Genomic DNA, 18485 nt, shown 5'->3' on the forward strand with positions numbered 1-18485 from the left:
GTCCCACCACCTATTTTTATGCATGCTATTTGGAAAAAAAAAAAAGGTGTTCACATAGCTTGATAAAAATGTATCAAATATTTGGCCTTTAAGAAAAACACGCAACTGTCTAGCTAAGTAAGTTTTAAATGAGCATTTTATAGTAGTGGAGCCTCTGCATCATTGTAATTTTTTGGAATGTAAGCACTTCTGTTCATTTTTTCTAATAGGCAACTGTGCAAAGATGCTAATGAAACAGAATAGGCATGCTTTGCTTATGCCCATTTCCTTCACTGCTGTTTCAATATGACTTTTGATATGCATTCACTTTTTTAGAGCTTGTCTGTCCCCCTTCTTTGTTCAGCTTTTTAAATGCCCTTCAGTGAATATTGGCTTTCAAGTTTTCCAATACATTGTAATTCTATTTGGAGATATCTGAAGTAATTTCCTATATACTGAAATAAAACTGTCTTAGGTTGAAATAGTGAGTTTTGACAGTTTAGAGGTGCAAAGGAAGGATAGGCAAGTACCCATAAAGAATGAAGTTGGAAGTTGAGTCTAGATTTTGGCTTTTGCTTCCAAAGGCCAGAAGTATCTGTTTGTTCTTGATCTGTGTTGAAGTTCAGCTCCTGCACAGGATTTGAATTATTGACTTGTGGCTTCCAATACTGTACCAGTCCCCTGTCCAAGAAGATGGAAGGAATTATTTAAAAATGTATATTTTTTTCCTTTAAAGGTGGAAGAGATGGTACAAAACCATATGACATACTCCTTGCAAGATGTAGGAGGAGATGCAAATTGGCAGGTAGTGGTAGAAGAAGGAGAAATGAAGGTAAACATTTGGGGTTTTCCTTAATTGATAAGAGATGATATGCTGTAAAGACAGATATTTGTATTCTCTTTGAATACTGTCACACAGCAAGTTATGCTGTTAAAATGTCTCTCTGAGAATAGAGGACTAGAGTCCACAAGAGCTGCAGCTTCTAATATATTTTTTTCATGCAAAATCTCATGCAAATCTTGCAATAGCTTTGTCTATTCAGATTCCTTTCTCATTTTCTCCTACTTAAAACTTGGTATCAAAATGGTGTGTAAATTCAATGTATGAAAATGTTATATGGCAGTAAGTTATTGTTGGCTATTCCACTGTGCTTGTATGCATTCTCGTGCATAGTGATAAATAAGGTAGCTTAATTTTTTGAGTAGAGACTCATAATACTGGTATTTTAATGTGAAGTGCCATGCAAGAACATCTGCATTCGTAGTTACCAGAGAACGCTGACATGACAAATTATTAATGTGTTAGTATTCTAGGTAAGTTTTTATGAAAGCTGAAGAAACTTTAAACAGTTAAAACACGCATCAGTAAAGAGGATCAGTACTAGTGCCTCCAGGAAAAAGCGGCGAGTCATAGTAGTAGGTGACTCTACTTTCAAGGTCACAGTTTCGAGAGAGGTGTGTTGCCTACCAGGGGCTCAGATCAAGAATGTTGCTGAGAGGCTGCCTGGTCTAGTAAGTCCCGCTGACTATTAACCACTTTTTGTGGGTGCTTAGTGATAAATACAGCAGTAGCCTGGAGAACATCAAGAAAGACTACAGAGCCCTGGGAGAGGTGGTTAGGGGCTCTGGAGATCAGATGATAGTTTTTTCAATACTCCAGGTCAGAGGGGAGGATATTGAAAAGACCAGGAGGATTTGGCAGGTTAATAAATGGTTAGAACGGTGGTGCCATGGTCAGGGGTTTGGTTATTTAGAACATGGGACTCAATTTGGGAGGCCAGGTCTACTGGAGGCTGGTGAGCTGTTCTGACAAAGAAGGGGAAGAGCTGCTTTGGTAGGAGACTTGCCAGGCTGGTCAAGGCAGCTTTAAACTAGATGTAAGGATATAAGGAGGAAGTTCTTTACTGTAAGGGTGGTGAGGCACTGGAATGGGTTGCCCAAGGAAGTTGTGAATGCTCCATCCCTGTCAGTGTTCAAGGCCAGGTTGGACAGAGCCTTGGTTTAGTGTGAGGTGTCCCTGCCCATGGCAGGGAGGCTGGAACTAGATGATCTTAAGGTCCTTTCCAACCCTAACTATTCTATGATTCTATATGTTGGGGGAAGGGGGCATTAATCCATCCCAAGAATCCCAGTCAGTTGCCAGTACCTGTAATAAATGCTTGGAGCAATTCAGAGATATTTCAGCTGCTCCAGCCAATGAGGCTTCATTTGGAGCTCAGCTCAGATGCCTCTATAAAAATGCCCATAGTGTGGAGAATAAACAAGAGGAATTAGAGATGTGTGCATGGCTATGGGGATATGACATCACAGCCATCACAGAAACATGGTGGGATGACTCCTATGACTAGTGTTTTATGTCAGTGATAGGCTGGAGAGTACGGAACTCTATCTGGGGACAGCGGATCAGTTAAGAGAGAGTATGTGGGTCACGGTCAAAGTGATAACAGCTACGGGGGACATAAATGTGGGGACATGTTACAGACAACCTGATCAAGAAGATTCTGTGGATGAAGAGCTCTATAGACAGAAAGGAACAGCCTCATGCTCTCAGGCCCTTGTCCTCATGGGGGACTTCAATGACCTTGATATATGTTGGAAGGATGGTATGGCCCAGCCTAACCATCCCAGAAGGTTCCTCAATTCTGTGGAAGACAACTTCCTCTTTCAAGTAACAGAGGAGCTGACAAGGAGAGGTGCCATGCTTGACCTCGTGCTCACCAACAGGGAGGGGCTGGTTGGGAATGTGGTGCTCCAAGGCAACCTTGGCTGTAGCGATCATGAGTATCCTGGGCTGCATCAAAAGGAGCGTGACCAGCAGGTTCGAAGAAGGGAATCCTGCCCCTCTACTCTGCTCTCATGAGACCTCACTTGGAGTACCGTGCACAGTTCTGGTGTCCTCAACATAAAAAGGACATGGAGCTGTTGGAGCGAGTCCAGAGGAGGCCACAAGTGTGATAAGGGGCCTGAAGCACCTCCTATGTGAAGGCAGGCTGAGAAAGCTGGTGCTGTTCAGCCTGGAGAAGAGAAGGCTGCATGGACACCTCATAGCAGCCTTCCAGTATCTGAATGGGGCCTACAAGGATGCTAGGGAGGGACTCTTCATTAGGGACTGTAGGAATAGGACAAGGGGTGGTAGGTTCAAGCTTAAACAGGGGAAGTTTAGTTTAGATATAAGGAAGAAGTTCTTTACTGTGAGGGTGGTGAGGCACTGGAATAGGTTGCCCAAGGAAGTTGTGAATGCTCCATCCCTGGCGGTGTTCAAGGCCAAGTTGGATGGAGTCTTGGGTGAAATCGTTTAGTGTGAGGTGTCCCTCACCATGGCAGTGGGGTTGATCTTAAACTTCTTTCCAACCCTGTTCTATGATTCTATGATTCTATTCTAACTGTTTTGTCAGGTATTGTTCTGCATTTCTTTCTTTGTATTTGGCCATAGGTGTACCGAAGAGAGGTGGAAGAACATGGAATAGTTTTAGATCCTTTGAAAGCAACACATGCTGTTAAAGGGGTAACAGGGCATGAAGTTTGCCACTATTTCTGGAATGTTGATGTTCGTAACGACTGGGAAAGTAAGGAATCTGTTCTTAAGCTTTTATTTTTATCAGCAGGCATATTGTTTATAACAGTGACCTGATGTCTGTGCTTGTTTACTGATGGATTTCCCCCCCTCTTTTAGCAACAATTGAAAATTTCCATGTTGTGGAAAATTTAGCTGATGATGCAATCATCATTTACCAGATGCATAAGGTAATAACACTTCTCCTGTATACACACCTTAGTTAGACAGCCTGGGTCATATGCATTCTAATCTATTCTGAAATACTTTAACATCTTAACAAGTTAAAATACTTTTCAAAACAGCAGTTCAGAACAGGTTCTCTGTTAAACTGCAACTTTTTCAATTTTTAAAACTTGGCTTGATAGCATAATTGGATGTGTATGTGTCTGATAGGGCTTGTAATAACAAATGAGCTATTTTTTTTCATCTATCACTGCCAGCAAGCAAGGGTCATCTAAAGCAAACTAAAGCAATAAATTGACACTGACTACAAGGACAAAACCAATACCACTGTGTTTTGTTACAGTAATGCAGGCTATTGTTGAGCACGATTAGTTGACATATGCATTTGCATTATAATGTGGTATAATTGCTGGTACAACATTTGTTCTTTAAACTTCATTATGGTTTTTCACCCCAACCAGTTCTGATGTAGCTTTACTAAAATATTCCTATCAACCCAATAACTGTAACCTAACAGGTTAAAAAAAACCCTGGGAATGGAGTGAACAAATTCACCCTTAATCTTGCATGATTCCAAGTGTTAGTATACTCAAATACTCAAATGTTAAAACAAATATTTTGGGTTTCTTATGATTTTCCTAATGATGTAGTTAACTTAAAGCTGCCTTAACAGAAGATTCCAATTTTTAAATAAGGCATTTGTATGAACTGTATAGTGTTGTGGTAAAAGTTAGACTTTTTCCCCTATTGAGTGTCAGGAAAATGGCTTCTGTGTAGTTTTGCTTTATTTTATCAGACACTTTGCTTCTGAAACTTTCTCTTAAATAATACCAGTTTACCATATCTGTTTCACTAAACTAGAAGTTTCTTGAAATAATATTTGTTATAAATATGTCTTTCTTTCTTTTTCTGTCTCTCTCCATATTTATGGAGACATAAATAAGTGTAGATGCATCTATTTATACTTAACCAGTAGTTCAGTTTGTAACTTACAAGTACTAACTGAAATATAAACCTGAGGTTGAGAGAACAGGAGGGGAAATGCCTCTTCCTGGGTGTCTACTAAAAAAGTAGCAGCTTGGCTCCCTGCCTTTCAAAGGTCTTAAAATTTTGCTTTATTTTTTTTTTTAATTAAGCATAGACATATAACCTGATAAACATCTGTACAACACCTATGTTCTGTTTTAATTTTGGAAATTGCATGAAATTGCTAACTCAAAGAAACTTCTTTACTTAAATGACATGACTGACCTGTTTTGCCTTGTTTGTTTGTTTCCTTTATCTAAGGACAGTAAGTACTTAATTTGCAAAACTGGAAAAGCTTATATTCAGGTATTTCTCTGCAGAGGGTGTGGCCAGCTACTCAAAGGGATGTGCTGTATTTGTCTGCCATCAGAAGGATACCAGCATTCAATGAAAATGATCCTGAAACGTGGATTGTGTGCAATTTCTCTGTGGAACATGACAGTGCTCCTGTAAGTGTTATTTTCATTCTGTCAAGTTCTGCTTTTAAGATACCAATTTTCTATTATGTGGTGATGGTCTATCAGTACTGGGGGGGGGAGGGGGGGGGGAAGTATGCAAAAATACAGTTTGTTTAAACCAGGTAATACAGTGACCTGATGAAGCCATTTTGAGCCAAAAGCTTTCTTACCTTATCTCAGCAGCTGGCAGATTGAAGGTGTTGCAGAAAAATAGAAGCAAAATTTATGGAGATATGAAAAATAATTAAAGAATTGAGGCTACTTGGTATGGAATCAAATCAATAAGTCTTCAGTACTGTCAGATAGGTGTCCTCAACATAAGAGGGACATGGAGCTGCTGGAGCAAGTCCAGAGGAGGGCCACGAGGATGATCAGGGGACTGGAGCACCTCCCGTATGAAGACAGGCTGAGAAAGTTGGGGCTGTTCAGCCTGGAAAAGAGAAGGCTGTGTGGAGACCTCATAGCAGCCTTCCAGTATCTGAAGGGGGCCTATAGGATTGGTGGGGAGGGTCTCTTTGTTAGGGACTGTAGTGACAGGACAAGGGGTAACGGGTTAAAACTTAAACGGGGGAAGTTTAGATTGGATATAAGGAGGAAATTCTTTCCTCTTAGGGTGGTGAAACACTGGAATCGGTTGCCCAGGGAGGTTGTGAGTGCTCCATCCCTGGCAGTGTTCAAGGCCAGGTTGGATGAAGCCTTGTGTGGGATGGTTTAGTGTGTGGTGTCCCTGCCCATGGCAGGGGGGTTGGAACTAGATGATCTTGAGGTCCTTTCCAACCCTAACTATTCTATGATTCTATGATGACTGTAGTGACAGGACAAGGGGTAACGGGTTAAAACTTAAACAGGGGAAGTTTAGGTTGGATATAAGGAAGAAATTCTTTCCTGTTAGGGTGGTGAGGCACTGCAATAGGTTGCCCAGGGAAGTTGTGAATGCTCCATCCCTGGCGGTGTTCAAGGCCAGGTTAGATGGAGTCTTGGGTGGCATGGTCTAATGTGAGGTGTCCCTGCCCATGGCAGGGGGTTTGGAACTAGATGATCTTAAGGTCCTTTCCAGCCCTAACCATTCTATGATTATATGATTTTATAGAGGAATAGGCTTGTATAATTATAGGTATGGAATCTGTTAAAATTTCAGCTTACACAGTTCTGCCTTGTTTCTGTCATAGTAGCAATGATTGTTTTTTCTTTGGAGTGTTTCTGTGCTGATTGATATGCCATTGCTTGCTTACAAGGAAAAACTTACCAACTGATATTTGTAAATGCTAATGCCTTATTCTTTTGATTTTTCCTTACTTGTCACAATATTTGAAATAATTCACTGTATTTAGCAAGCAGAAACCTGAGATTCGGGAAGTTCAGTAAGCCTTTCCCTATTCACCATGTGCCCTTCATTTCATTCGCATTCATATTACATCCATGTAATGCTGGAAAGCAAGATCTGCGAAACACAACTTTTGGAGTATCTTAGACTTTGTGCTAAATTAAAATGTTAGTAGTCAACTATATTGAAATAAACTGAGTTTGAAGTTTACAAATGTTTCCTTTTTTTTTTTTTTTTGGCAGCTGAACAGTCGCTGTGTCCGTGCCAAAATAAATATTGCTATGATTTGTCAGACCTTAGTAAGCCCACCAGAGGGGAAAAAGGAAATAAGCAGGGACAATATCCTATGCAAGATTACATATGTAGCTAATGGTAAGTCTAAAATTTTCAGTATGACATTCATTATATATGCTAATTCTGAGGAGTTGAATACTGGCAAAAAATACAAATACTACTATATGATGTTAAACTGTGGGGTAAGCTGCTTTGTTTCCTGTTTAGATGTTTACCAATTATTTAAAAAAAAATTTTTCATTGACAGATTCTGAACTGTGATTATATGGGAAGTGGCAGGTTTTCAGCAAAGTACTTGGCCTCTGAATTTAAGTATGCTTTAGAATCAGTTAAAATTTTGTTTGAAGTGCTTTAGAAATAATTTGTAACAAAGACATTGCTATGTAGCAATTCCACAGGCAAATGAAGCAGTTATTGAAAAGTTAAGACTGACTTCTATTTTCTTTGAAATAAGAAATAACTTGAGTCTCTTTTTCCATTGTTTTGTGGAATTATTTGAAAAGTATCATCTTTCTTTTGGTCATTCCCCAAACACAATGCATCATGTTTAATGTTACCTAAATAGTGACATCATAAAACTGGACTGAATTCGAATATGAGTGTAAAGCCCTGAAAGGAAGAGGGGCCCAGGAAAGCTGCTTAATATTCAAGGATCTTCTCCTCCAAGCTCAGGAGAGATGCATCCTGACAAGAAAGAAGTCAGGCAAGAATGCATTGTTCAACGTGGATGAAGAAGGAGCTCCTGGACAAACTCCAGCACAAAAAGGAAACCTACAGAGGGCAGAAACAATGACAGGTAGCCTGGGAAGAATACAGAGAAACTATCTGAACAGCCAGGTATCAGGTTAGGAAAGCTAAAGCCCTGAAAGAAATAAGTATGGCCAGGGAAGTTAAGGGCAACAAGAAAAGCTTCTATAGATCCTTTGCGGATAATTGCAAGTAAAAGAGGAGCTGACAAGGAGAGGTGCCATGCTTGACCTCTTGCTCACCAACAGGGAGGGGCTGGTTGGGAATGTGGTGCTCCAAGGCAACCTTGGCTGTAGCAATCATGAGATGGTCGAGTTTGAGATCCTTAGGACAGTGAGAAGGGCACGCGGCAAGCTCACTGCCCTCGTCTTCAAGAGAGCAGACTTTGGCCTCTTCAGGAACCTGCTCATTAAGGTTCCATGGGATAAAGCTCTAGAAGGCTGAGGGGCCCAGGGCTGTTGGTTGATATTCAAGGATCACCTGTTCTAAGATCAGGAGTGTAGTGTCCAAGCTAGAAGGAAGTGTGGCAGGAGGGCCAGGAGACCTCCATGGCTGAATAAGGAGTTGCTGAGGAAACTAAGAGGGGAAAAAAGAAAATTATAAAAGGTGGAAGCGAAGACAGGCAGCCTGGGAAGAATACAGGGACATTGACCAGGAAGCTAGGGACCAGGTCAGGAAAGTTAAGGCCCAGTTAGGATTAAATCTGGCAAGGGATGTGAAAGATAACAGGAAGGGCTTCTATAGGTATGCACCCTGGATTTGGAGACGGCTGTGTTTCTTAATGACTTCTTTGCCTCAGTCTTCACTGGCAAATGCTCTGGCCACACCACCCAAAACATGGAAAGCAAATGCAGGGACTGAGAGAACGAAGACTTTAGGCCACTGTAGGAGAGGATCTGGTTCGAGACCATCTTAACAAACTGAATGTGCACAAGTCCATGGGACCTGATGAAATCCATCCGTGGGTCCTGAAGGAATGGGCGAAAGAAGTTGCTAAGCCGCTGTCCATCATATTTGAAAAATCATGGCAGTCAGGTGAAGTTCCCAATGACTGAAAAAAGGGAAATATAACCCCCATTTTCAAGAACGGGAAAATGGAAGACCCAGGGAACTAGAGACCAGTCATTCTCACCTCTCCCAGAGGTGAGACTCTTCGCAAAATCTTGGAAGAGATTTTCCTGGAAGGCATGCTAAGGCACATGAAAAACAATGAGATGATTGGTGACAGCCAGCATGGCTTCACTAAGGGGAAATCCTGCCTGACCAATTTGGTGGCCTTCTATGATGGAGTTACAGAACTGAAACAAGGGGGACAGAAAATCACAAAATGGAATATGTAAACCTTTAGAATTAGTTTTAAGTAATGTTAAGTGTGATGGCTTTGTAACAGTAGCAATGGAAAATTACTAAAGTGCATGATACATAGAAAAAAAAATAGAGTGCAGCTAGAGAACACCCTGAGCATTCTTGTACAAGATAAATTGTTATAGTTGACAGAGTTTTAAGAAAAACAGGCTAGAAGAACAGGACACAGGGATAAGGAGTATCTGGGAATGGCAGGTGTCCAGGATGGGCTACAGTTAAACTAACTGATAAGTAGGAGGATAGGAGGATTATGTCTCCGGTGCTAACGAACCAATTAAACTGGTATGAGCATCTACTGCGCGTGCTCCAAAAGCTGCCAGAAGTGATGAAGATTGTTGGAAGAAGTAAATGACCCTCAGAGACCACCACCACAATTCTGTACGCATGCGGGGAACTTTCTGGAGAATGACGTAATGTATGTATGCCCAGGGACTATATAAGGACAGCTTGTGGAGCAACAGGGAGACACATGTTAGGAGGAGCTATCCCCCGTGTCTCCCGGCGCCGCAATAAAGAATACCTGCTTGTCAGCTTGAAAACTTTGTTGGCAAGTTTGTTCCTGGGGTTTTCTCTGAATCAATCTGGCGACCCAGGTGGGACCCTCTCTGCTCAGCTGCAGGACCCGCTGAGGACAGGGCTCCCTAGGGCCCTCGGGAATTTTTCCCGGAGGGACCCCTTGACTCATTCGGATCACTGCAGGAGCAGACAAGGACCATCTTCATAAAAGGTATTCTTTTCTTTTCTATGGTCTGTAAGGCGCAGGGGGCATCTTGCATAAAGACTGCATTGGTAATTGGGTTGGTTTGGTAAGTGTACGCAAGGTTTGGAAGCCTTCCGTAAATCGAGATAGGAAATCTTGTAGGTAAAGGCGTATACCCGGCTGCTAGCGTCCATTTGGTATACACCCACAAGAAGCAGGGGGCATCTTGTGGTTTGGGTCCTACAAGACGCAAGGGGGTGTCTTGTGGAAATGGTTTTGGATCTGGTTGGTATTTGATTTATTTTGTGGCTTGTTACATTAAGGATTTTGGTCGTGTGATTTGGTATTGGTGACAGGATGCTATAACTGTGTTATTAACTGTTGTCTGATAGAATTTTAGTCTCTGTCTCAAGTGTTGTAACTGTGTGGAGTGTGTCTGTGGGATCCCATGTGTATGTGTGAATGTGATATTGATAATGGAAGATCAGCAGAGTGAAGAAATCTTGAAAAAGAGTCTTTTAAGGGTGCATTTTGGCACACTGGAAGTAACTTGGAGAGTCTCCTGGGGGCTCGGTAAATAAGAAAACATTGGTAAAATATTGTAACCGATGGTGGCCTTTGTATATTTTGGAAGATCAGGAAAAATGGCCTAAAAATGGAACTCTGAACTATAATACATTGTTACAATTAATGTTGTTTTGAGGTGGCAAGGAAAATGGGATGAAGTAATGTATGCAGATATGTTTTTCACTTTAAGAAACCACGTGGAGTGAGAGACTGAATGCAGAATTAATATAGCTCTGCCAGATCCCTTAATTTTCGCTTTGGAAAAGGACAGGGAAAAACTGAAAGTTAAGATGGAGAGGTGCTGTTCAGCCTGTGATATTGGGGAAAGATGTTTAAAGTTAAAAAACAGTAATCAGGAAGATAGGTTAGAAAATTATGTGTCACAGGTACCTCTGAGAGGAGCACCCTCTGCACCTGTCCTATCTGATATTGATAAGGAGGAAGAGATTGCTGTCACTGGCAAAAAGCGGCAGATTCCCATTCAGAGTTAAGAAAGGGTTAAACCAGAAGTGCTGTTGCAGAGGCAGGCATCTGCAGCCCCTGCAGAGCAGGGTGAGCAACTGTGAGATAAAAAAAAAAGGGAAAACCAAGGGGGAAAGGAGGGGAGCTCGAGCAGCTCCTGTGTTTGAGCCTGGGAGGAGGAATGTTGGGCAGAGGTGGGGGAGTGGGCTCTTCTTCTGTGGAAGCGGATCGGTGTGCGTGCTATGGGGAGTTTGGACGTTGGAAGTGAGACTGCCCTGGGGGGAGGGGCAGTGTCATGGGGTGGCTCCGGTGACTGAATTGCAACTAGGCTGACGGGGACCTGGGGAATCTACCCTACCAGATCCACTGGTTAAATTAAAACTAGGGACTAGAGGAAATAAAGTGGAATTTTAGTGATTACAGGAGCAAGTTATTTGGTATTAAATCAGAGAGAAAAGAATTCGTTACAGATGTGGGAGCTACTGGCCACCAAGAAGAAAAAAAAAGAAGAGAGGCATTCTTTCTGAAACCTTTAAAATACAAATTGGGAAAACAAATAGGAATGCATAAATTTTTATGCATGCCAAATTCTCTAAAATGTTTATTAGGGCAAGAAGCAACATTTAAAGAAGGCAAAATGGAATTTAGATTTAAAAATAATCAATTAATTGCAGTTTTGAGTTTATCTGTAATTCAGCAGAAAAGCAAACAGGAGGACCTCCCTGAAATAGAAGAAAACCTCAATCAGGTATATCTAGGAGTATGGGCATCTGAAGTTCCAGGTAAGGCGAAAAATGCTTTGCCTCTAAAAGTGTAAATAAAAAAGGGGGGGGGGGCTTGCTCAACTAGAATAAAACAATATCCCTTAAAATTAGAAGATCAAAGGGAATCAATAATCACTGATAAATTTTAAAATATAGATTATTAATTGAATGTGAATTGGAATATAACACTCCTATCTGGACAGTAAAGGAATATGATGGGAAAAGTTGCAGATTGGTTCAAGATCTCAGGGCAATCAACAAAACAGCAGAGGATATTCGTCCAGTAGTAGCTAATTTGTAGGACTTATTGACTAAATAGAAGAATAATCAAAAATGGTTTGCCGTCCTGGATTTAAAGGATGCTTTCTTTTGCTTACCATTGGCCAAAGAAAGCCAAAGTTATTTGCTTTTGAATGGGAAAATCCTGACATAGGAAGGGAAACTCAATTAACTTGGACAGTATTACCTAAAGAGTTTAAAACAGTCCAGCAATTTTTGGAAATCGGCTAGCATGAGAACTAGAATCATGGAAGCCACCTACTCCGATGGGACTCTGTTACAATATGTGGATGACCTATTAATTGCTACAGAAACAAAGGCAGAATGTATCCAGTGGACAGAATCCCAAGGGTTGGAAGGGACCTCAAAAGATCATCTGGTCCAACCCCCCCGCAAGAGCAGGGTAACCTACAGTACATCACACAGGAACTTGTCCAGGCGGGCCTTGAATATCTCCAGTGTAGGAGACTCCACAACCCCCCTGGGCAACCTGTTCCAGTGCTCTGTCACTCTTACAGTAAAGAAGTTCTTCCTGATGTTAACGTGGAACTTCCTATGCTCCAGTTTACACCCATTGCCCCTTGTCCTATCACTGGATATCACTGAAAAAAGCCTAGCTCCATCATCCTGACACCTACCCTTTACATATTTGTAAACATTGATGAGGTCACCCCTCAGTCTCCTCTTCTCCAAGCTAAAGAGACCCAGCTCCCTCAGCCTCTCCTCATAAGGGAGATGTTCCACTCCCTTAATCATCTTTGTGGCTCTGCGCTGGACTCCTTCAAGCAATTCCCTGTCCTTCTTGAATTGAGGGGCCCAGAACTGGACGCAATATTCCAGATGCGGCCTCACCAAGGCTGAGTAGAGGGGGAGGAGAACCTCTCTTGACCTACTAACCACTCCCTTTCTAATGCACCCTAAGATGCCATTTGCCTTCTTGGCCACAAGAGCACATTGCTGGCTCATGGTCATCCTCCTATCCACCAGGACCCCCAGGTCCCTTTCCCGTTCACTACTTTCCAGCAGGTCAACCCCCAACCTGTACTGGTACATGGGGTTGTTCTTCCCCAGATGCAAGACTCTACACTTGCCCTTGTTAAATTTCATCAAGTTTCTCCCCGCCCAACTCTCCAGCCTGTCCAGGTCTCGCTGAATGGCAGCACAGTCCTCTGGTGTGTCAGCCACTCCTCCCAGTTTTGTGTCATCAGCAAACTTGCTGAGGGTGCACTCAGTTCCCTCATCCAGGTCATTGATGAAAATATTAAACAGCACCGGTCCCAGCACCGACCCCTGAGGAACTCCACTAGTCACAGACCTCCAGCTAGATTCTGCGCCATTGACCACAACTCTCTGCCTTCTTCCTTTCAACCAGTTCTCGATCCACCTCACTACTTGATCGTCAAGCCCACACTTCCTTAGCTTATCTATGAGGATGCTGTGGGAGACAGTATCAAATGCCTTACTGAAATCAAGAAAAACTACATCTACCGCTCTACCATCATCCCTCCACCTAGTCACTTCCTCATAGAAGGCTATAAGGTTGGTCATACATGACTTCCCCCTCATAAAACCATGTTGGCTGTTCTTAATGACCCCCTCATCCTTGATATGCCTAGTGATGGAGTCAAGAATAAGTTGTTCCATCACCTTTCCAGGGATGGAGGTAAGGCTGACCGGTCTATAATTACCCGGGTCCTCCTTCTTGCCCTTCTTATAGATTGGTGTGACCTTTGCCATCCGCCAATCCTCAGGCACCTCGCCCGTTTCCCACGACTTTCCAAAGATGATGGAAAGTGGCCTAGCAATGACCTCCGCCAGCTCCCTCAGCACCCGTGGGTGCATTCCATCCGGACCCATCGATTTACAGATGTCCAGATTGCATAGCTGATCCCTAACCCAATCCTCATCTACCAAAGCAAACTCCTCCTTTGTCCTGACTCCTTCTGGGGCTATAGAAATCCGGGGCCCTCGGGGAGATTCTGCAGGAGTAAAGACAGAGGCAAAGAAGGCATTCAGCACCTCTGCCTTCTTTATATCCTCTGTCTCCAGGGTACCCACTTCGTTCAGCAGTGGGCCTATATTGCCTCTTGTGTTAGTTTTATTTGCTATGTATTTGAAGAAGCCCTTTCTATTGTCTTTAACCCGACTAGCAAGATTGAGTTCCAAGGAGGCCTTAGCTGTCCTAATTGCCTCCCTACATCCTCTAACAACTGTCCTATATTCCTCCCAAGCGGCCAGCCCCTCCTTCCATAATCCATAGATTCTCCTTTTCCACTTGAGTTTGCCCAGCAGCTCCTTGTTTAACCACGCCGGTCTCCTAGATCCCTTACTTGACTTCCTACTTATTGGGACGCTCCGATCCTGAGCTTGGAAGAAGCGGTCCTTGAATGCTAACCAACTATCTTGAGCCCCTTTACCGCCTAGTACACTTTCCCATGAGACTTCCCTTAGCAGTTGACTGAAGAGGCCAAAGTTGGCCCTTCGGAAATCCAGAACTGTGGCTTTGCTAGGTATTCTATTCCTCCCACACAGGATCCTAAACTCCACCATCTCATGGTCACTGCAGCCAAGGCTGCCATTGACCGTCACCACTTCGACCAAACCCTCCTTGTTGGCGAGTACTAAATCTAGCAGCGCTGCTCCCCTAGTTGGTACGTCCACCATTTGCATTAAGAAATTATCATCAATGCACTCGAGGAACCTCCTAGACTGTGAATGACTGGCTGTGTGAGTCTTCCAGCAAATATCGGGGTAATTAAAGTCCCCCACGACGACTAAGGCATGTAGTCGCAAGGCTACTTCCAGTTGCCTGTAGAAAGCCTCATCAACTCCTTCGTCCTGATCAGGAGGTCTGTAATAGACCCCCACAACTGTATCACCCGTGCCAGTCAGCCCCTTGATTCGTACCCACAGACATTCCACTTGCTCCTCATCCGACCCCGGACAGAACTCAATACATTCTAGTTGCTCTCTCACGTAAAGAGCCACTCCACCACCTCGCTTCGCTGACCTATCTTTCCTAAAAAGGACATAGCCATCCATGACCACATTCCAGTCATGTGAACTGTCCCACCATGTCTCTGTAATCGCCACTAGATCATAACCTTTAGCCCGCACACAGACTTCTAACTCCTCCTGTTTATTCCCCATGCTGCGTGCATTGGTGTACAGGCATTTCAGGGAGCCAGTCCTAGTACCCTTTTTCCCCTGCGGGACAGGGTCTAAAAAGCTATCCTTTCCCACAAGTGAAACAAGAGATTGATAGTCCTCCTTAGCCCGCCATCCTTCAATCCCTAGCATGTTCCTCTTGGGCTCGTCCCCAACAGGCCCAGTTAAATCCCCTCCCCCCTTCATAACTAGTTTAAAGCCCTGTCAATAAGCCCTGCTAACTCCTGCCCCAAAACCCTTTTTCTTCTCTGGGACTGGTGTATCCCGCCTGTCACCAGCAAACCAGGTGTCCCATACAGCAGCCCGTGACTGAAAAACCCAAACCCCTGCCTTTGGCACCAGTCACGTAGCCATACATTAACCTGCAGAGTCTTCTTATATATCCCTTCACCCTCGCTTGCAACAGGTACGGAGGCAAACACCACTTGCGCTCCAGACCCTTTAACCAGCCGTCCCAGGGCCCTGTAGTCTGTCTTCATCGCCCTTACGTTCCTCGTAATAATTTCGTCACTGCCAACCTGAAAAACCAGCAGTGGGTAGTAGTCAGACGGCTGCACCAGTTCAGAGAGCTTCTTTTTAACATCTCTAATCCGAGCCCCAGGCAGGCAGCAGACCTCCCTGTGGGGTGGATCCGGTCGACAAATGGGCCCTTCTGTTCCCCTCAGAAGGGAGTCACCCACCACAATTACTCTTCTTTTCTTCTTGGTTGGGGAAGTTCTGAGGTATGTGGGTGAGTGACTAGCCCTGGGTGACTCACTAGATAGATTTGCCTCACCATCTCCATTCACCTGGCCCTGAATTTCCAAGACCTCGTACCTGTTATTCAAGGGCAACTGGGAGGGAGGAAGGGATTGTGAGGGTTTTCGCTTACCTCTCCGAGGAGGAACCTCCCTCCATCCATCCTTGTCCATTAAGCTCTCTCCTTCTGTCTGATGGTAGGAGGGAAGGGGATCCATATCTTGTTGAACCACTTCCCTCTGCCCTTGCCTTAGGGTGTGGTTCCACCAATCTATTTCACTTTCACACTCTCTAATGGCTCTCAACCTTTCTACCTCCTCCCTCAGTTCAGCCACCTGCCTGAGCAGGTCATTTATTTGCTCACAGCGAACACAAGCAGTGTCACTGGCTCCCTCCAATACAAGTGCCAGGCTCAGGCATTCGCTGCAGCCAGAGACCTGCACAGCTGCATGTCTGCAGGAAGGCTCAGTCTGGATACCCACATTAGTACTCACTACAGCTTTCGATCGTGTTGTAACCATGATCTATCTGGTCAATCAATCCGTCTACGTCCCTCAGCACTCCTTCCCCCTCCTGTACTCCAGGCGAGTCCTCTCGATGAGGCGGATGGAACGCTTCCCTGCCCGCTCCCCTGCCCGCTCGCCTGCCCGCGCGAACTGCCGCGCAAACTGCCTCGACCCTCTGCCTCGACGCTCTCTGTTTGCCGGCTCTGTTCGCCGCGCTCCTGGTCGCCGCGCTCCCTGGGAAGGTTTTTTAGCCACTCCCAGCTGGTGCCACTCCTCCTGGCTCCGCCCCCTGTGAGTCAGCCCCTCGCGGGAGCTGAGCTTCCGAGTCCTGGGCAAGTCCTGTTGTGGACTTGAGGCTCCCTCCTCAGTGGCTCTTGTCGCTCTGAGGTGAGGCTCCTGGACGCTGATCTCTCCCCTCTCCGCTCCGGTGTTGCAGGCGTCCTCTCTCAAGCTACTCACCTCAGCAACTCAGGTTGGACAGTGGAATTATTAAATTTTCTGGGACTGAATGGTTATTGGGTATCCAAATGAAAGGTCCAACTAATCCAAACCTGAGTTTCCTACCTAGGATATGAAATAGCAGGAGGACAGACAGAACTTGGAGCTGCTAGAAAAGAAGCCATTTGTCAGACTCCATGAACGTTGACCGCCAAGGAGCTCCGGGCATTCCTGGGAATGACCAGATGTGTGCAGACTTTGGATCCATGATTATGGTGTTCTGGTAAGACCACTATATGAACTGTTGAAAGGAAACCCTCCCTCTTTAAAACGGACTGATACAGCAGAGGGGCTTTTAAAAATTTAAAAACAGAGCTAATGAGAGCTGCAGCTCTGTGACTTCCGGATGTGACTAAATCCTTTAGGCTATATTCCCATGAAGAACAGAGAATAGCTTTGGGGGTCCTTGCTCAGAAACTAGGACCATACAGAAAGGCAGTGGCATATTTTTCAAAAAGCTGGCTGAAGCGAGCAAAGGATGGCCTGGATGCCTAAGGGCTGTGGCGGCGGTTGTCATGAATATTGAAGATGCTCGCAAATTCACCTTGGGACAGAAGATTACTGTGCTAGTGTCCCATGTGGTATCAGCAGTCCTGGAACAGAAAGGAGCCCACTGGTTATCTCCTTCACGGTTTTTAAAATACCAGGCCACCCTTGTGGAACGGGATGATATAGAAATTGTGGTCACTAATGTTGTGAATCCAGCATCCTTTTTGCAGGAACAACTGACAGAACTACTAACACACAACTGCTTGGCCACCATAGAGACTGTGTATTAGAGCCGACCAGACTTGAAAGAAAAATCTCTGGAAGGCGCTGATTCTTGGTTTACTGAGGTAGTAGCTTCATGAACGAAAGCAGGTGAATGAAAGGCAGGATATGCCGTTACCACCACTTCACAGGTAATAGAAGCTAAACCTTTACCCTCAAACACCTCTGCCCAGAAGGCAGAAATAATAACATTAACAAGATCCCTGGAATTGGCTGAAGATAAAAGGTCTAAATACACATTTGATGTGGTCCATGCACATGGTGCTATCTGGAAAGAGCAAGGACTTTTGAACACGCAAGGGAAACAGATAAAACATGCTACAGAAATTCTACAATTACTAGAAGCTGTTCAGCTACCTGACGTAGTAGCTATTATGTACTGTAAAGGACATCAAGGTGACTGTGATCAGGAAATTGGAAATAATTTGGCCGATTTTGAAGCCAAACGAGCAGCTGAACAATCTAAAATCATGTCCTTAATCCCTGATGGCAAACTAACAATTGAGAAATCTAAACCTAGGTATTCAAAAGAGGATAGAAAATTGATTCAAGATCTAAAAGGACAGGAAAATAAAGAAGGTGGGGTTCAGATACCTGATGGGAGAATTGTAACCCCCTATAACCAACTCTGGAAGTTAGTTCAGGAGGAACATAATAAAACTCATTGTGATAGTAACTCTTTGTATAAATACTTAAACAAATTGTAGGAAGAAATCTATATACTATAGTTCAATTAGTGACAAAACAATGTCAGCTATGTCTTAAGAATAATCCTAAAACTGAAAATAGAAATGAAATTGGGACAATTGTGAGAGGAAGTTATCTGGGACAGCAGTGGCAAACAGATTTTTCTGAATTATCAAGAAAAGGAGGTTATCGATATTTGTTGGTGTTAAAGGATACTTTTTCAGGCTGGCCAGAAGCATTCCCTTGTAGGATAAATAATGCAAGGCAAGTGATTAAAATATTATTTAACAAGATCATACCTCATTTTGGAGTACCAGAGGCAATTTCTTCAGACCGAGGTTAACACTTTAGTGCAAAATTGTCACAAGAAATTAGGAAAAAATTTGAAATTGATTGTCAACTACGTGTTCCAT

The 18485-nt window shown here is 43.8% G+C and overlaps 1 protein-coding gene across 14 annotated transcripts in view; it reads left to right on the forward strand.

Annotated features, from left to right (window-relative positions):
- The window catches only part of LOC136004218 (ceramide transfer protein-like), a 121507-nt gene that overhangs the window by 55278 nt on the left and 47744 nt on the right, over positions 1-18485 (forward strand). For 6 of the 14 annotated variants that reach the window (XR_010608294.1, XR_010608293.1, XR_010608292.1 and 3 more), the window contains exons 12-17: positions 716-811; positions 3413-3545; positions 3653-3723; positions 5065-5193; positions 6769-6898; positions 16685-16837. Coding sequence is in view for 6 of the 14 variants with exons in the window: in XM_065660517.1 (XP_065516589.1) it covers positions 716-811; positions 3413-3545; positions 3653-3723; positions 5065-5193; positions 6769-6898; positions 7386-7396 (570 nt within the window). In the remaining 8 variants the exon portion in view is untranslated. Of the gene's footprint in view, positions 1-715; positions 812-3412; positions 3546-3652; positions 3724-5064; positions 5194-6768; positions 6899-7385; positions 7470-16194; positions 16838-18485 lie in introns of those variants that run through there. The other 8 variants (XR_010608290.1, XM_065660518.1, XM_065660519.1 and 5 more) reach the window with 3 other exon arrangements.

This window comes from Lathamus discolor, chromosome W (genome assembly GCF_037157495.1).
Source record: "Lathamus discolor isolate bLatDis1 chromosome W, bLatDis1.hap1, whole genome shotgun sequence".
NCBI lineage: Eukaryota > Metazoa > Chordata > Aves > Psittaciformes > Psittacidae > Lathamus > Lathamus discolor.